The 13,451-nt window shown below is 50.9% G+C and overlaps 1 protein-coding gene across 1 annotated transcript in view; it reads right to left on the bottom strand.

Moving 5' to 3' along the window:
- Positions 1–13,451, bottom strand: part of CSMD2 (CUB and Sushi multiple domains 2) — a 243,818-nt gene that overhangs the window by 51,683 nt on the left and 178,684 nt on the right. The window contains exons 27-34 of the mRNA XM_039733794.1: positions 10,363–10,565; positions 8,851–9,042; positions 6,170–6,308; positions 5,501–5,688; positions 3,636–3,830; positions 2,765–2,881; positions 1,590–1,703; positions 1,362–1,457 (exon numbers count right to left, since the gene is read on the bottom strand). Coding sequence (XP_039589728.1) covers positions 1,362–1,457; positions 1,590–1,703; positions 2,765–2,881; positions 3,636–3,830; positions 5,501–5,688; positions 6,170–6,308; positions 8,851–9,042; positions 10,363–10,565 — 1,244 coding nt within the window. The remainder of the gene's footprint in view (positions 1–1,361; positions 1,458–1,589; positions 1,704–2,764; positions 2,882–3,635; positions 3,831–5,500; positions 5,689–6,169; positions 6,309–8,850; positions 9,043–10,362; positions 10,566–13,451) is intronic.

Raw genomic sequence — 13,451 nt, 5'->3', positions numbered from 1 at the left:
CTAAACCCCAAAGTATCTGAACCCCAAAGAGGAGCTCAATCCAAACAGACCATTGGCTGATTGTTCCTAAATCCCAAGGAGGGGCTGAATCCAAACTTGGCCATTGGCTGATTGTCCCTGAACCCCAAAGAGGAGCTCAATCCAAACAGACCATTGGCTGATTGTTCCTAAATCCCAAGGAGGGGCTGAATCCAAACTTGGCCATTGACTGATTGTACCTAAACCCCTCCATGGGGAACCCTTTGGGTTCCTCAGCCCCCTGGGCCTCATGGCCATGAAGGAACAGCAATTGGGAAAAAATCTTCTTTGGAAAAGAGAGAAAAGGGGGATTGAAGTTGTGATGATGCTGAAATTGTTGATATTCCTGTTGAATACTGAGAATTACAGTCAAAGACAGGAATGAGTCTGGCAGATAAGTGAGGAGAAAAACTCATCAAAAAAACCCAGGTCTATTGCCAAGGAAGAATTCAATTAATATTTTCCTCTGAGTTGCTTGAAATTTATGAGTGTTTAGCTAATTAGAGTCTGGCCAGGCAGATCCAAATCAGGATCACCCTTTCCCCCTTGCTTCCCATGCAGCTCGTGCAGGAGGGAGGAGGAAACCTTCCCTGGTTTCATCAAAACCTTTGCTCTGCTGAGCTCTTTGAAGATTACAATCACAACCACGGCTGTTTCACACTCATTAGGCAGGAATTCAAGAGAACAGATCTCTAACTACTCCAAAATCCAAACCAGGCTTTGCTTCACCCCTGGAGAAGGCTCAGGTCATGCCAGTGTCTGTCCCCTCTTTGCAGCAAAAGCCTGGATGCTCCCACAGATAACTCCAGGGAGCATGTGGGTGAGAAATCCCTTCTGCTTTCCCACTGTTCCATGCATCATTTGCTATTTACTCCCATAAAATCCCTGAGTTGTTCTCGCCCAGTGCAGCACAAAGCTGTAACTGAAAGGATCAAGGGGCAGGAGTGTGACAGCCCCGAGCCTGTGACACGCACAGAGGGAGGATTTCCGAGCTGCCAGACGGGATTTCAGCTGCTTACACCCAGCAAAGTGCTAAAAATGCCACTGGGAAGAATTGCTGCGGGATAAATCTCCAAATTCCCTGTGTGGCGCCGGGCACGACGCCGGGATGGGGCTGATGGTAATCCTGGGATGTGCAAGGTTCAGGCTGAGTGGGAATGAAAGGGCAGAATACAAAGTACCCACAGCAGCCAGACAGCACTGCCAGAGCTCTGCTCCCAAAGGAATCCTAATTCCCTGTGATATTCCCTGCTCAGAACCCCCAGACACCAAAAGCAGCTCAGGACACTCAGGACACCCCTGGGAGCGACCCAAGGACACTTCCAGAACACACCTGAACTCACCTTGGTAGACAAAATGAAAGCCTTTGGCTGTGGATTGACCCTTGGAGCTGAATTTGATGAGGATCTCGTTGGTGGTGGCCAAAGGCAAAGATTCCCCTGGATGGGGAGGAGGGAGAACGGGAGAGACAGAGGTGAAGGAATGAGCCACAGGTGTTGGGTGTCAGCTGTCAAAAAGCTGCTTTCCCCAGGGACAGGGACAGGGAGAGGGGACAGGGAGCAGCTCCCTACCTGAGTGAGAGCCTGAGAGGGAGCTGAGCAGCCGAGAGTGCTCCGTGGGGCCATCGTGCACCTCCAGCACGTCATTGAGCGCCGTCTGGAAAAAGGCAAACTGCCCGAAGAGCACTGTGGGGACAGGGACAGGGACAGGGCTGGGACCAGCCACTGCTGTCCCCAGCATCACCAGGCTGCTGTCCCCAGTGTCATCACACTGCCATCCCACTGCTGTCCCCCTACTGCTGTCCCCATCATCACCACGCTGCTGCCCACAGCATCACCACACTGCTGTCCCCATTGTCACCACACTGCATCCCACTGCTGTCCCCATTGTCACCACGCTGCTGTCCCCAGTGTCATCACACTGCCACCCCACTGCTGTCCCCAACATCGTGACACTGCTGTCCCTACATTGCTGTCCCCACTGCTGTCCCCACGGTCATCACACCAACATGCCACTGCCATCCCCACTCAATCCCAGTGCTGTCCCCACTGCCATCCCACTGCTGTCCCACTCCCACCCCACTGCCATGCTACTGCTGTCCCTTTGCAGTCCCCACTGCCATCCCACTGCTGTCCCTACACAGCCAGGCCATGGAGCCAAGGCATTTTCATGGACTCACAGAATGCCCTGAGCTGAAATGGACCCCAAGGACCATCGAGCCCAACCCCTGGTCCTGCCCAGGACCCCCCAGGATTCCCAGCATTCCAAACTGGGATCTATTTTCCCAGCACAACTTTTGTCCCGTGTTTCAGCTGCCTTTATTGCAGGCAGGGACAAGGCCTGAGTGACAGCCTGGAAAAATGGGAGCCCTTTATTTATGCCAAATTCCAGAGGCAGCCTCCCCTGGCTTCATTAACACCTTTTCCCACTGATTCCCAACCCTTTGGGAATTTTCTGTGACTCATCCCCTTTCCCTGCCTAGGGAACAGGAGGTGCAGAATTCCAGTGAGGAATAATAATTATTGATTAGCTGTAATTGGCTCCTGTGGGTGGAGCTTTGGACAAAACCTGGACAAATCCAGAATTTTCTCTGACTCCAGCACAAAGAGCACCCAACAGCACCTCTTGCTACTCTCCCATCTGCCTTATCTCCAGTTCTGGATGCACTTATAAAAAAAACAGCATTAAAACCCCAGAAAATAAGAGTTGCAAGAAGAGAATCCCATAAAAATTCCGAGCATGGTACCATAGTCCTTGGGCACGACGATGGAGTACAGGCACACCTGGCCACTGGTGTAGTTTTGGGGATAATTTGGGGACAGGACCACTCCATCTGAGCCTGTGTACTGCCCTCCACAGGGAGCTGCAAGGGAAGAGATTATGGAGCATCCTTGGAGCCTGGAAATGTCCCCAGCCACCATTCCCTGCTCCAGGTGCTGCACCCTGAAAGTTCTCATTGGAAATATCAGGTTTATCCCACCCCAGGTTTGTGCTGGCTCCACGTGGAATTATCAAACCACTAATTAATGTGGGATTTGCACTGTTCCCCACCTCACAGCTGGGGATGAGCTCCTTTTGCCACCTTTCCTCAGTTTTCCCTGCCAGAGCCTTCCCAAATTAGGGATTTCATTCCTTCCGCCCACCAGCTGCCTCTTGATTCCCTTCTCAGCTCAAGTCTGACTGCAAACCAGGAAGTCAGAAAGGAAAACAAAATAACCACAGAAAAACTCTAAGGAAAAACCCCCTTGTTTTGTCACTGAGCTCTGCCCAAGATTGAGGGTTTGGATTAATAAGGATCAGGTTTAGCCGGGGTTTAAGTGGATTCCTGACTCCTGCCCTGTGCCAGGCACTGGATCAGCCACGTCCAGTTTCCTGTCTGTCTCCAAAAAAACCCCTCAAGAAAACTCCCAGAAATCAGCTCTTCCTGTTAAAAGAAGAGCTGTTAAACACCTGAAAAATGATAAAAACTAATTATTGGTAAAACCCCTCAAAAATTAGGGAAAAACTGAGAAAACCCCTCTAAATTAACACTTAATTTTTAAGTTTTCCATGTGGGATGCATTGAGGGATCCAGCTCTGGGCAGATCCTCCCCCCTGCCCCTTCCCATGGGATTTACCTGTACAGGTGGGGCGAGGCTTGTTCCAGGTGGGTTTCCCATCCCCTCCCGTGACACAGGTGAGGGTGGGGCCCCCCTCAATATCGTAGCCCCCATCACAGTAGAAGGTGATGGTGGAGCCCAGCTTCAGGTCTGTGCCCACCCTGGTGCCATTCTTGATGGAGCCCGGGTCAAAGCAGGACTCCCGGGGGTTCTCTGCAAGGAAAGAGATAAATTTTTTTTTAAAGTATTAAAAATTTTTAAATAAAAATTAATTTTCCAGGATTTTTATTCCTCTGGCACAGCTCTTCTGCTGTTTTCATCAGTGAAATGGGAGGCTTTTAAAGGATTTTTTTGCACCTGGGAATGTGTGGGATTTTCACAAGGACTGGCACCATTTGCAGGGTGTGGATCTGGGATTTGGTTTGGATTCTGGCTGCTCCAGACCCTCCTGTGGAGCACTGGGAGAAGGGAGGCTCCAGTTCCCACACAGGCACCCAAAACCCCAAGCAGTAAAGCACAACTTTGATTTCACACAATCCCAGGATTGCTGAGGCTGGAAAATCCCTTCAGGACCATCAAGTCCAAGCTGTGACCCATCCCCACTTTGTCACCAGCTCAGAGCACTGAGTGCCACAAGGACAAATCATACTGGAGATGGGGAGGCCCTGGCACAGAGAAATCCTGGATTCCCCATCCCTGGGAGTGTCCAAGGCCAGGCTGGATGGAACTGGGAGAGATCTGGGACAGTGGAAGTGTCCCTGCCTATGGAGCTGCATGGGTTTTATGGTCCTTTCCAACCCAAAGCAGTCTGGGATTCTTTCATTTATTCCTGGACACCTCCAGGGGTGGGGATTCCACCCCTTCCAAGGCCTGACACCTTTTTCATGCAGAAATTCCTGCTGATGTCCAACCTGAGCCTCCCCTGGCACAACTTGAGGCTGCTCCTCATCCTGTCCCTGTTCCCTGAGAGCAGAGGCCAAACCCCACCTTGCTCCACACTCCTGGCAGGTAGAGAGTGAAAAATTCTCGGCCCTGCAGAGTTTAAAATCTCATTTCCATACAAACATTCCAGGGAACACTACAGAGCTCTCAGGACTTAGATATTTCTTTCCTCCATGTTGTTCATGTTGTTCTTCTAACAGCCTTTTTTTTTTGGTTTTTCTTTTCTTTCTCTTATTTTTTTTTCATGCCTGCAGTATAATTAGAGGCTTTGATTAATCCTGCTCTTTTGTCATTTGGAAATTGCTCATTAAAGACAAGGGCTTTTCTGAGAGCAGTGGCTCTGGGAACAATTCAAGTGTGCTTAAGCATTAAATCAAGGGCTCAGATTTTGGGGAAAGTGTGGAAGGAGAAACAGGAAACTGTAAAGCCCACAGGTCTTGCTTTTGCTTCTCTGCATGAAAAATCAGATGATCCCATGGTTTCCTGTCCACAGCAGCTGCACCAGGTGATCCAAGTGAATGGGGCACAAAAGGATGGGATTTTTTTCCCCCAGAGCACCAATTCCCTGTTTTGGGAGCCATAGACTGGTCAACCCCCACTGCCCATCACACATTGGCACCCTCAACTTTTAAATCCTGGGTACTCCTGGGCTCAGTGGTGTCTTGATCACAAATTTTGGACACTTTGAGCACCACTTTTCTGTTTCACTCCATTCCTTTCCACCTCCCTCTCTCCTCCCACTGTTCTGGGTCAGAAGGACTCTCTCCCTCCTTTTCTCCACCCTCTGCTTCTGGGGTGGCAAAACACCAGAATTCCTCCTGGAAGGAGTTTTCCCCAGCATCTAGAGCCTCTCCCACTGTTCCAACGAGGTGGAATAATCTGGGAATAAGGCCAGGAAAGCCCCAGGTAGCTGCTGGGCCAGGTGTGCCCTCTGCCCTCACCTGTGTACTCGATGACGAAGCCGGCGTTGCTGACGGAGGCGTCGCTCCGGAACGCCAGGAAAAGGCTGTTGCTGCTGCTCTCGATCCTCTCTGGGAGCTGGGAGCCATAAAAACTCCCAATCAGGGGGCTCAGGGAGTCAGGCCCGTCGTAGATGTGCAGGAAATCGTAGCCAGGCTCCAGGCTGAAGCTGCAAAAGCAAAGGAGGAGAGCTTGGAGTTGGGAATTGTCACTGGAGATCTCCGGGTTGAGGTTCTGGGATGTGGAACCCCAGGGTAGGGATTGGCTGCTCCTGCTCCAAAGTTCTGCCAAACAGGACATTCATGCCAGCTGCTCCTGCTCCAAAATCCTGCCAGGCAGAGGAAATTCCTGCCTCCATCCCAGGAGTGGGGAATCCAGGAGTGGGGATGGAGTCAAGAGACAGAGCCTGAGCTGGAGCTGCTGCAGGGATTCCTGGGCTGTGCCACATCAAAGAGGAGCTGCAGCTGGAATATGAGGATCTCCCCCCGCAAGAAAAAGTCTGGGAACAGATTATCCAGGGGCATGGGGCACTTCCATCAGCTTTGGCTCCTTCCCAGAGTTCAGACATCCACACCTAGACCATCCCTCCCCTCCCTGTGGCCATGGCACCAAACCACGTGGTCCCTCCCCAAGAACCCTTGGGTACTCACACGTTGAACACCAGGGCAATGACATAGTCAGGGGACACTGTCAGCTTCCAGTCACACTCCTTCCCTGGGGGATATGGCTCCGGGTACTGCGGGGACAGGATCACCCCAGCCGGGCCCGTCAGGATCCCGCCACAGGGAGCTGCAGGAAAACCACCAAGGGTGAGGCTTTGGAGCACAGAGACTTCCAAAGCACCAAATGGGAAGCAGGAATGGAATAAAAAGGAGATGTGATAAGACAGAAGGGCTTGAGATAGCACAGAATCCTGGGGTGTTTTAGTAGGAAGTGACCCTGAGACAGGGTCATGCAGACACGAGGTTGTGGTGGCTCTGCCAGGTGAGGGCTCTGCCATTCCACAGGGGACAAACACCACAAAGATGCCACCAGGACCTTCCTAAAATCCATAAGTGAGGAGCCAGGAGGGGAGAGAGGGAGATCTTCCACTTTTCTGCTGCATTTATGGAACTCCCTGTCAAGGCCTGCTCGCTTGTAACGAGGTGAAAACACGTCTGGGCCTAAATGGCTCCGCCGTGTTTACTCCACTTCCCAGCACATTAAATGCCAAGCTGATTGAAAAATCAATTATTACTTTTTTAAGGCTCAAAGCGCCTGCTCATGTTTCTCACTGTGGCAAAACATGACTGGTATTTTTCCTGTCATTTTTTTTTTGGCAGGCTCCTTGTGAGGGCTCTGAGATTCCCCAGATCAACGCTCACGTATTTGGGGTGAAAGGAAGGGGGTCTGATAGCAGCTACAGAGCGGGAAATGAGCTGGGATGGGACAAAAATGATGGGATAAATCTTGGAAACATTTTCCATGAAGGAGTGAGCACATGGGATTGCCCTGTGGGCTTTGATAAAGAAAAATATCAAGAAAAATATCAGGTGAAACCCAGTGGGGCCAGTCTAGAAATGTCATAGTAGGGATTAGAGACCTTTCTCCAAGTCCCAAAATGGAGAAACGTTATCCTTCTGGGACACACCAGGAAACCACAGCACAGATATGGAAAATTTGGCTGAAGGCCTCCCAAAAATACCTTGGAATAACCACCAAACCTCCCACATTTGCGATGGGATGAGAGCAAGGAGAGCACAGCTTGTGGAGGGGTCTGAGAGCAGCTCACAGAGAGGGAAACGAGCTGGGATGGGACACAAGTGATGGGATAAATCTTGGAAGGGTTTTCCATCAAGGAACGAGTAGATGGGATTGTCCTGTGGGCTTTGATGTGAAAAATATCAGGAAAAACCCAGTGGGACTGGTGTAGAAATATCCAAACAGAGATTAGAGACCCTTCCCCAAAGCTTTAAAGCAACTTCAACCAAGTCCAGACTAAGGCATGGAGAACTTTTATCCCCCTGGGACATGCCAGGAAGTCACAGCACAGACATGGAAAATCTGGCTGAAAGTCCCCCAAAAATGCCTTGGAAGAACCCACCAACATCTCTTCTGTGCCCATTCACCCCAGCTTTAACCACAAGGGTGCTTCCCCCTCCCAGACTGCAATGTCAGGGGAAAACTCTGAAGAAACTGAAATGTAAGGACTCATTTTTGAAAAGCCTGAGGGAGACAAGTGTTCAACACCCTCGGATTCCTTTGAAAATCCCACCCAGAGTCTCCAAGGGTTTGAAGCAGGAGCTGGACCCAGCCAGTGCTGCCTGGGACTGGGGGGGAATGCAGACTTCAAATGGCCCAAACCTCCTGGGTCTCTCCCAGCCCGGATTGTTTGGCAGTTGTGCCACAAAGAGGGGAAAACACATCTGAAATGCTAAATACCCCAAATGAGCCCTAAATTTAACACTGAATTTTCCCAGTTTAGCTCCAACCAAGCTGCCTCTCCCCCAGTTACTGATATTTCACTGATTATTGCTCCAAATCCTTTTGGAAAAATAAAATTGGATGGAAAATTGGATGGAAAATAAAACTGGATGGAAAATAAACTTTAAACACAATTTGAAGTATTAGAAAATCAGCATTTTTTATCACAACTCTGGAGACCTGAAAGATACTTTTAAAAAATATTTCTTACTTTTTTTAAGATGTGTGGGGTGAAATTTTACAGCTAGGTTCAGGACATGGATCTGTGTCCATGGATTCAGCACAGGGATGTGTGTTCATGGGTTCAGGACACAGATCTGTGTCCGTGGATTCAGGACATGGATGTGTGTCCCTGTGCTCAGATCATGGATCTGTGTTCATGGATTCAGCACAGGGATGTGTGTCCACGTGCCCAGGACATGGATCTGTCTCCATGGGTTCAGGACATGGATCTGTGTCCATGTTATCAAGTTATGTACCTCTGTCCATGTGCCCAGACCATAGATCTGTGTCCACGGGTACAGGTCACAGATCTGTGTCCATGGATTCAGGACATGAATCTGTGTCCATGGGTATAGAATATGGATCTGTGTCCATGTGCTCAGGTCACAGATTTGTGTCCATGTACCCAGGACAGGACCCTGTGTCCATGAATTCAGGACAGGGCCCTGTGTCCCTGTGCCCAGGTCACAGATCAGTGCCCCTGAGCCAGGACAGGGCCCTGTGTCCCTGTGCCCAGGTCACAGATCTGTGTCCATGTACCCAGGACAGGACCCTGTGTCCATGAATTCAGGACAGGGCCCTGTGTCCCTGTGCCCAGGTCACAGATCTGTGTCCCTGTGCCCAGAGCATGGATCTGTGCCCGTACCTGTGCAGGTGGGGGGGTCTGGCTGCCAGAAGAACCTGTTCTGGATCTGCACACAGGTGATCTGGGCCTCCCCTTGCAGGGCGTAGCCGGGGTTGCACTGGAAGGTGATGGAGTCCCCGGCCTCTCTGCTGTCCCCGCTCCGGCTCCCGTTCTGGGGGATCCCTGGGTCGTTGCAGGAGGTGGCTGTGGACACTGCAGGGAATTAAAGCACTCTTGAATATCAGTGCTTATTTAACACCAGGCATGCAGCACCGGCTGTCCTCAGGCTCTGTCCTTACCCAGACATCCAGGCCATGCCTTGTTTCCCCATCCCTCCTCCCTCAGCATCCCAAAAAGTTCCCCCACACGCAAAAAGTGCCTTTCCCTTTGCTCTGAGCATCTGCCACTCCAGCTGGGAAAGGCTCTGGGGACCAGCAAGTTCAAGAGCAGCACCCAGGGAGCAGCTTTGATGTAGAATTGTGCACATGGCTGTTTACTCCATCAGGCCAGACACCCACTGATCTTCCATGGTGTTTTTGGAGAGTTCTGTGCCAGGCACATGCTGCAAAATCAACCCAGCCACCAGCACTTCACGCTTTCCCCTGAGTGCCAGAGAAATTTAGCCTCAAGATCTGTGAAGCATCAAGCCTGACCTTTCAGAAATGTGTTTGTTTCCATTCCAGACTTGTTGCTGCCTCTCTTTGAGGTCTGAGATGTCCCCTGAGCTGGGGACAGGCAAAGCTTCACTGCTGCCTGAGCTCAAGGTCTGCCAACAGCAGGGAAAAGGATTTACCAGCAGGGAAAATCCTGGAGTAATAGGAGTTTTGTGAGCTTATCCACCTCATTAAAGCTCCCAAGATCCCAAAGTGGACAGGTCTGAGCTCAGGTCTGGCTGCTTAGTCACACCTGCTGAACAAAGGCTTTGAGCAGGAGCAGTCAATAAAGCCCAGCTCCAGATCAGGAGCTTATTTCCTGCTAAGTTGATGAGAGTCTGTTACAGCCAGGCAGTTTAGAGAAAGCTGCTCTTGAAAGAGCCAGAGGAAATCCCTCTCTTTCTGTGCAGCTGGAGATAAGGAAGTTAACAGCCCAGGCTGGTCCTTCCTGACAGGATGAGACACAAATCTGGCAAAAAAACCCGAGGATGGCACCACTGTGCTGGGTGACACAAAGCTCTGCCTCTGTCTGGGTCATCCCAAAGGTCTGAAATCCAGCAGAAATTCTCCCCAAAATGCTGCCTTGTTCCCCCAGCCAAGCATGGCACCCTGGACAGAAAGTTATGGAAAAAAACCCAAAAAACAACAAAACTTGGGAAGATGTTTCAGTGTGTCTCAGTCCAGGGAAAGTCACATCATCACTCACCCAACCACTCCCTGTTTATTATCACTCCAACAACTGCACAAACCTGGAATCCTCTGTAAATATTGGAATATATCACCCTAAAGAATTGAAATGAATGTGTTTGCAGGGCTGAGGTTTGGTTGGGGTTTCCCTCTGGGTCTGGTCACGTTTTTGAGGAATGCCTGCACATCCCACCTGAGAACTGGATGGCAAAGCCCTGTTTGCTGGTGAAGAAGTCGGTGTTGAACTGCAGGATGACAGAGTTGAAGGTGCTGTGGATGTCCCCAGGCAGCCCCGAGCCGCTCATCTCCTTCAGCAGGATCCCGTTCTCCACCGGCCCGTCCCAGATCCGCAGCACGTCGTGGAACTCCTCAGTGTGGAAAACCATGAAATGGAGCCTGAGGGGCAAAAAACACCTGGAATTCAGGCCTGGAGTGTGGTTTGTGCCACATTCAGGCAGCCAGACCCACGCAGAATGTGTTGTCTCATCTGGAATTCAGACCTGAAACAAGCTTTGTGCCAAATTCAGGCAGCCAGGCTCACACAGAACCTATCTCATCTGGAATTCAGACCTGGAGTGTGGTTTGTGCCAAATTCAGGCAGCCAGGCTCACACAGAACCTATCTCATCTGGAATTCAGACCTGGAGTGTGGTTTGTGCCAAATTCAGGCAGCCAGGCTCACACAGAACCTATCTCATCTGGAATTCAGACCTGGAGTGTGGTTTGTGCCAAATTCAGGCAGCCAGGCTCACACAGAACCTATCTCATTGGGAATTCAGACCTGGAGTGTGGTTGGTGCCACATCCAGGCAGCCAGGCTCACACAGAACATATCTCATCTGGAATTCAGACCTGGAGTGTGGTTTGTGCCAAATTCAGGCAGCCAGGCTCACACAGAACCTATCTCATTGGGAATTCAGACCTGGAGTGTGGTTGGTGCCACATCCAGGCAGCCAGTTCTGATGCTGGATTGCAGCACCTCCCAGGATTTTGATGTATTTGGGGAAGGTCTGGATGTTGCAGAATGGGGTTTAAATCAGCAAACAGAGGAACTTCAGCAGAGAACAGAGAGAAAATGAGGCAGCAGGAGGGAGAGCTCCAAAATCCACACCAGGAAGGGAAGGGAGGGAAAGCAGGAGTTATGAAGGTGACAATGAGCTGACAACTGAGGGTTTATTTGGATGCTCTGAAGGCAGATTTCATTCCCTTCCTCAGGATTTCAAAGTTGGGTTTGTCCTGGAGAGAAGGCTCAATGCCTTCAGGCACGGCACTTCCACAGGGAATTCCTGAGGGAAAGCCGCAGGAGGCCTCATGTGAGGGAATTCCTGTTGAGTCTGGGCCAGTGATGGACCCAAGGGAGAGGCAGGAGGTCCCTCTGTGCCAGGTGAGGGCTGGTGGCACTCCAGGACAGGACAGACATGATCCCAACACATCCCTGGTGGGATCTCACCCTGCTCCTCCCCAGGCCCAGCTCTGCTGTGGGAGGATGAGGAGCAGATGGATCCAGGCTTTTCCAAGAGCTTTGGGATCTTCCCAGGTCAGAAGAACCATGCAAGAACAAGATCCTGCCCTGGTTGTGGTGACACCTGGGGGAGTCACCAGCTGAAGGATGCAGTTCTGAGTGTCCTGAGAGGGAATGGAACCACAGGGATCATCAAATCCAATTCCAGGCCCTGCAGACACCCCCAAATCCCACCCTGTCCTTGAAGGTGTTGTCCAAATCCTCCTGGAGCTCTTGGGAATGTGACCATTCCCTGGGGATGGAGCAGGAGCTGATCCCTTCCACTCCTGCTCTCAAATCCCACCTGGAGAGGAGGAATTTCCCTGTTTGTCACTGCCCCATTTTCCCTCTGGCACAACAAAATCAGGCCAACCATGGGCAAGTCAACCCCAGTGTGAAATGGGGACAGAAAACTAGAAACAGAAAAAATCTGTAAAAAATAAACCCATCAGGTGCTGTGCTGAAATCCCTGCCAGCCCACAGAGGCAAACAGGGAAGTTTTCACTTGGCTGCTTTCCCATTTATCTGGGGCAAACATAAATAAATCAGGGGAGAGCCATAAAAAAAAGGGGAGGGGAAAAAAAAAAAACCCACTGCAAAATCCTCAGCAACAAAATGATTCCCACAGAAGCTGGGAGAAACCAAAAGAGCTGAATCATAAATCTCCCAAGCAGAGACCTTGAGCAAAGAGAAATAAAGCCAAGCTTGAGGAAAATCAGGATGGATGGTGCAGAGCTGTTCTCCACGGCTGCCTTGGTGTGATTACGTTTGTTCCCAGCCTTAACTGGGCCCAGTGAGCCAGAAATGCTGGAAAAAACTCATCCCTGGAGACCTTGGGATCAGGGAGAGGCTGCCAGAGGTTGAGCCGGGCTGGGGGGACACCCTGGAAATGCCACCAGCAGCTCCAGGGCTGCCTAAACCACCCCCCTTTATTTGAGAAAAAACAACTTCAGGCTGTGCCAGGGGGAGAACACCTTGATCCAGGTGATCCATGGGACAGGCTGGAATCTGCTGGGATATCAGATCTGGAGTTCTCCGGAGCAAATCCATCTATTCCACAGGCACATCTCAGCTTTTCCCTCAGCCTGATGTGTGAGACCAGGCACAGCCCCTGCTTCAGCAGACAGTGGAGGGGAAAGGAGTTTTATTCCTGAGGGAAATGGAGTTTTATTCCTGAGGGAAAAGGAGTTTTATTCCTGAGGGGAAAGGAGTTCTATTCCTGCACTGACAATCCCAATTTCCCAATTACAGGCATGGAAGTTCAGGGAAAAAATTAGAAATTGGGGAGATTTATATAAGTGTGGGAGAGGGGAAGTTCTGCCAGCTTAGCAAGAAGCAGAGAGGAGAGCCCAGCTCTGCCCTGAGAGTGTGAACAACCCTTGAGGAGCTCTTCCCAAAGCTCCCCACAAGCCAAATGACCATCCTGAGGTGTTTTTATGTTTTATGACATTCCCCATCTAAGCTCTGGCCATTCCAGCTGTGCAAGGCTGGCACAGAGGTGCCACCAAAGCCACCACCTCCCACCCCAGCAGCAGTTTGGGGGCTGCCACTGCCTCCCTCTGCCCCAGAGAGGCTTCCCCAGCTTGAAAGCTGCTCAATATCCTGTCCCTGGGAAGTGGAACATCCCAAAATGCTGGAAGTGGTCATATTCCCAGGGCTGCCAGAGCTCCAGGAGTGGTTGGGATGCACAGGGTGGGGTTTTGGGGGGTCTGGGCAGGGCCAGGAGATGCACTGGATGACCCCTGTGGGTCCCTTCCAGCTCTGGGCATTTTCTCACTGCTGT

Source organism: Passer montanus, unplaced genomic scaffold (genome assembly GCF_014805655.1).
Source record: "Passer montanus isolate IOZ18808 unplaced genomic scaffold, ASM1480565v1 scaffold89, whole genome shotgun sequence".
Taxonomy (NCBI): Eukaryota; Metazoa; Chordata; class Aves; order Passeriformes; family Passeridae; genus Passer; species Passer montanus.
The sequence above is the reverse complement of the archived record's forward strand: the minus strand, read 5'-3'. Positions and strand labels throughout refer to the sequence as shown.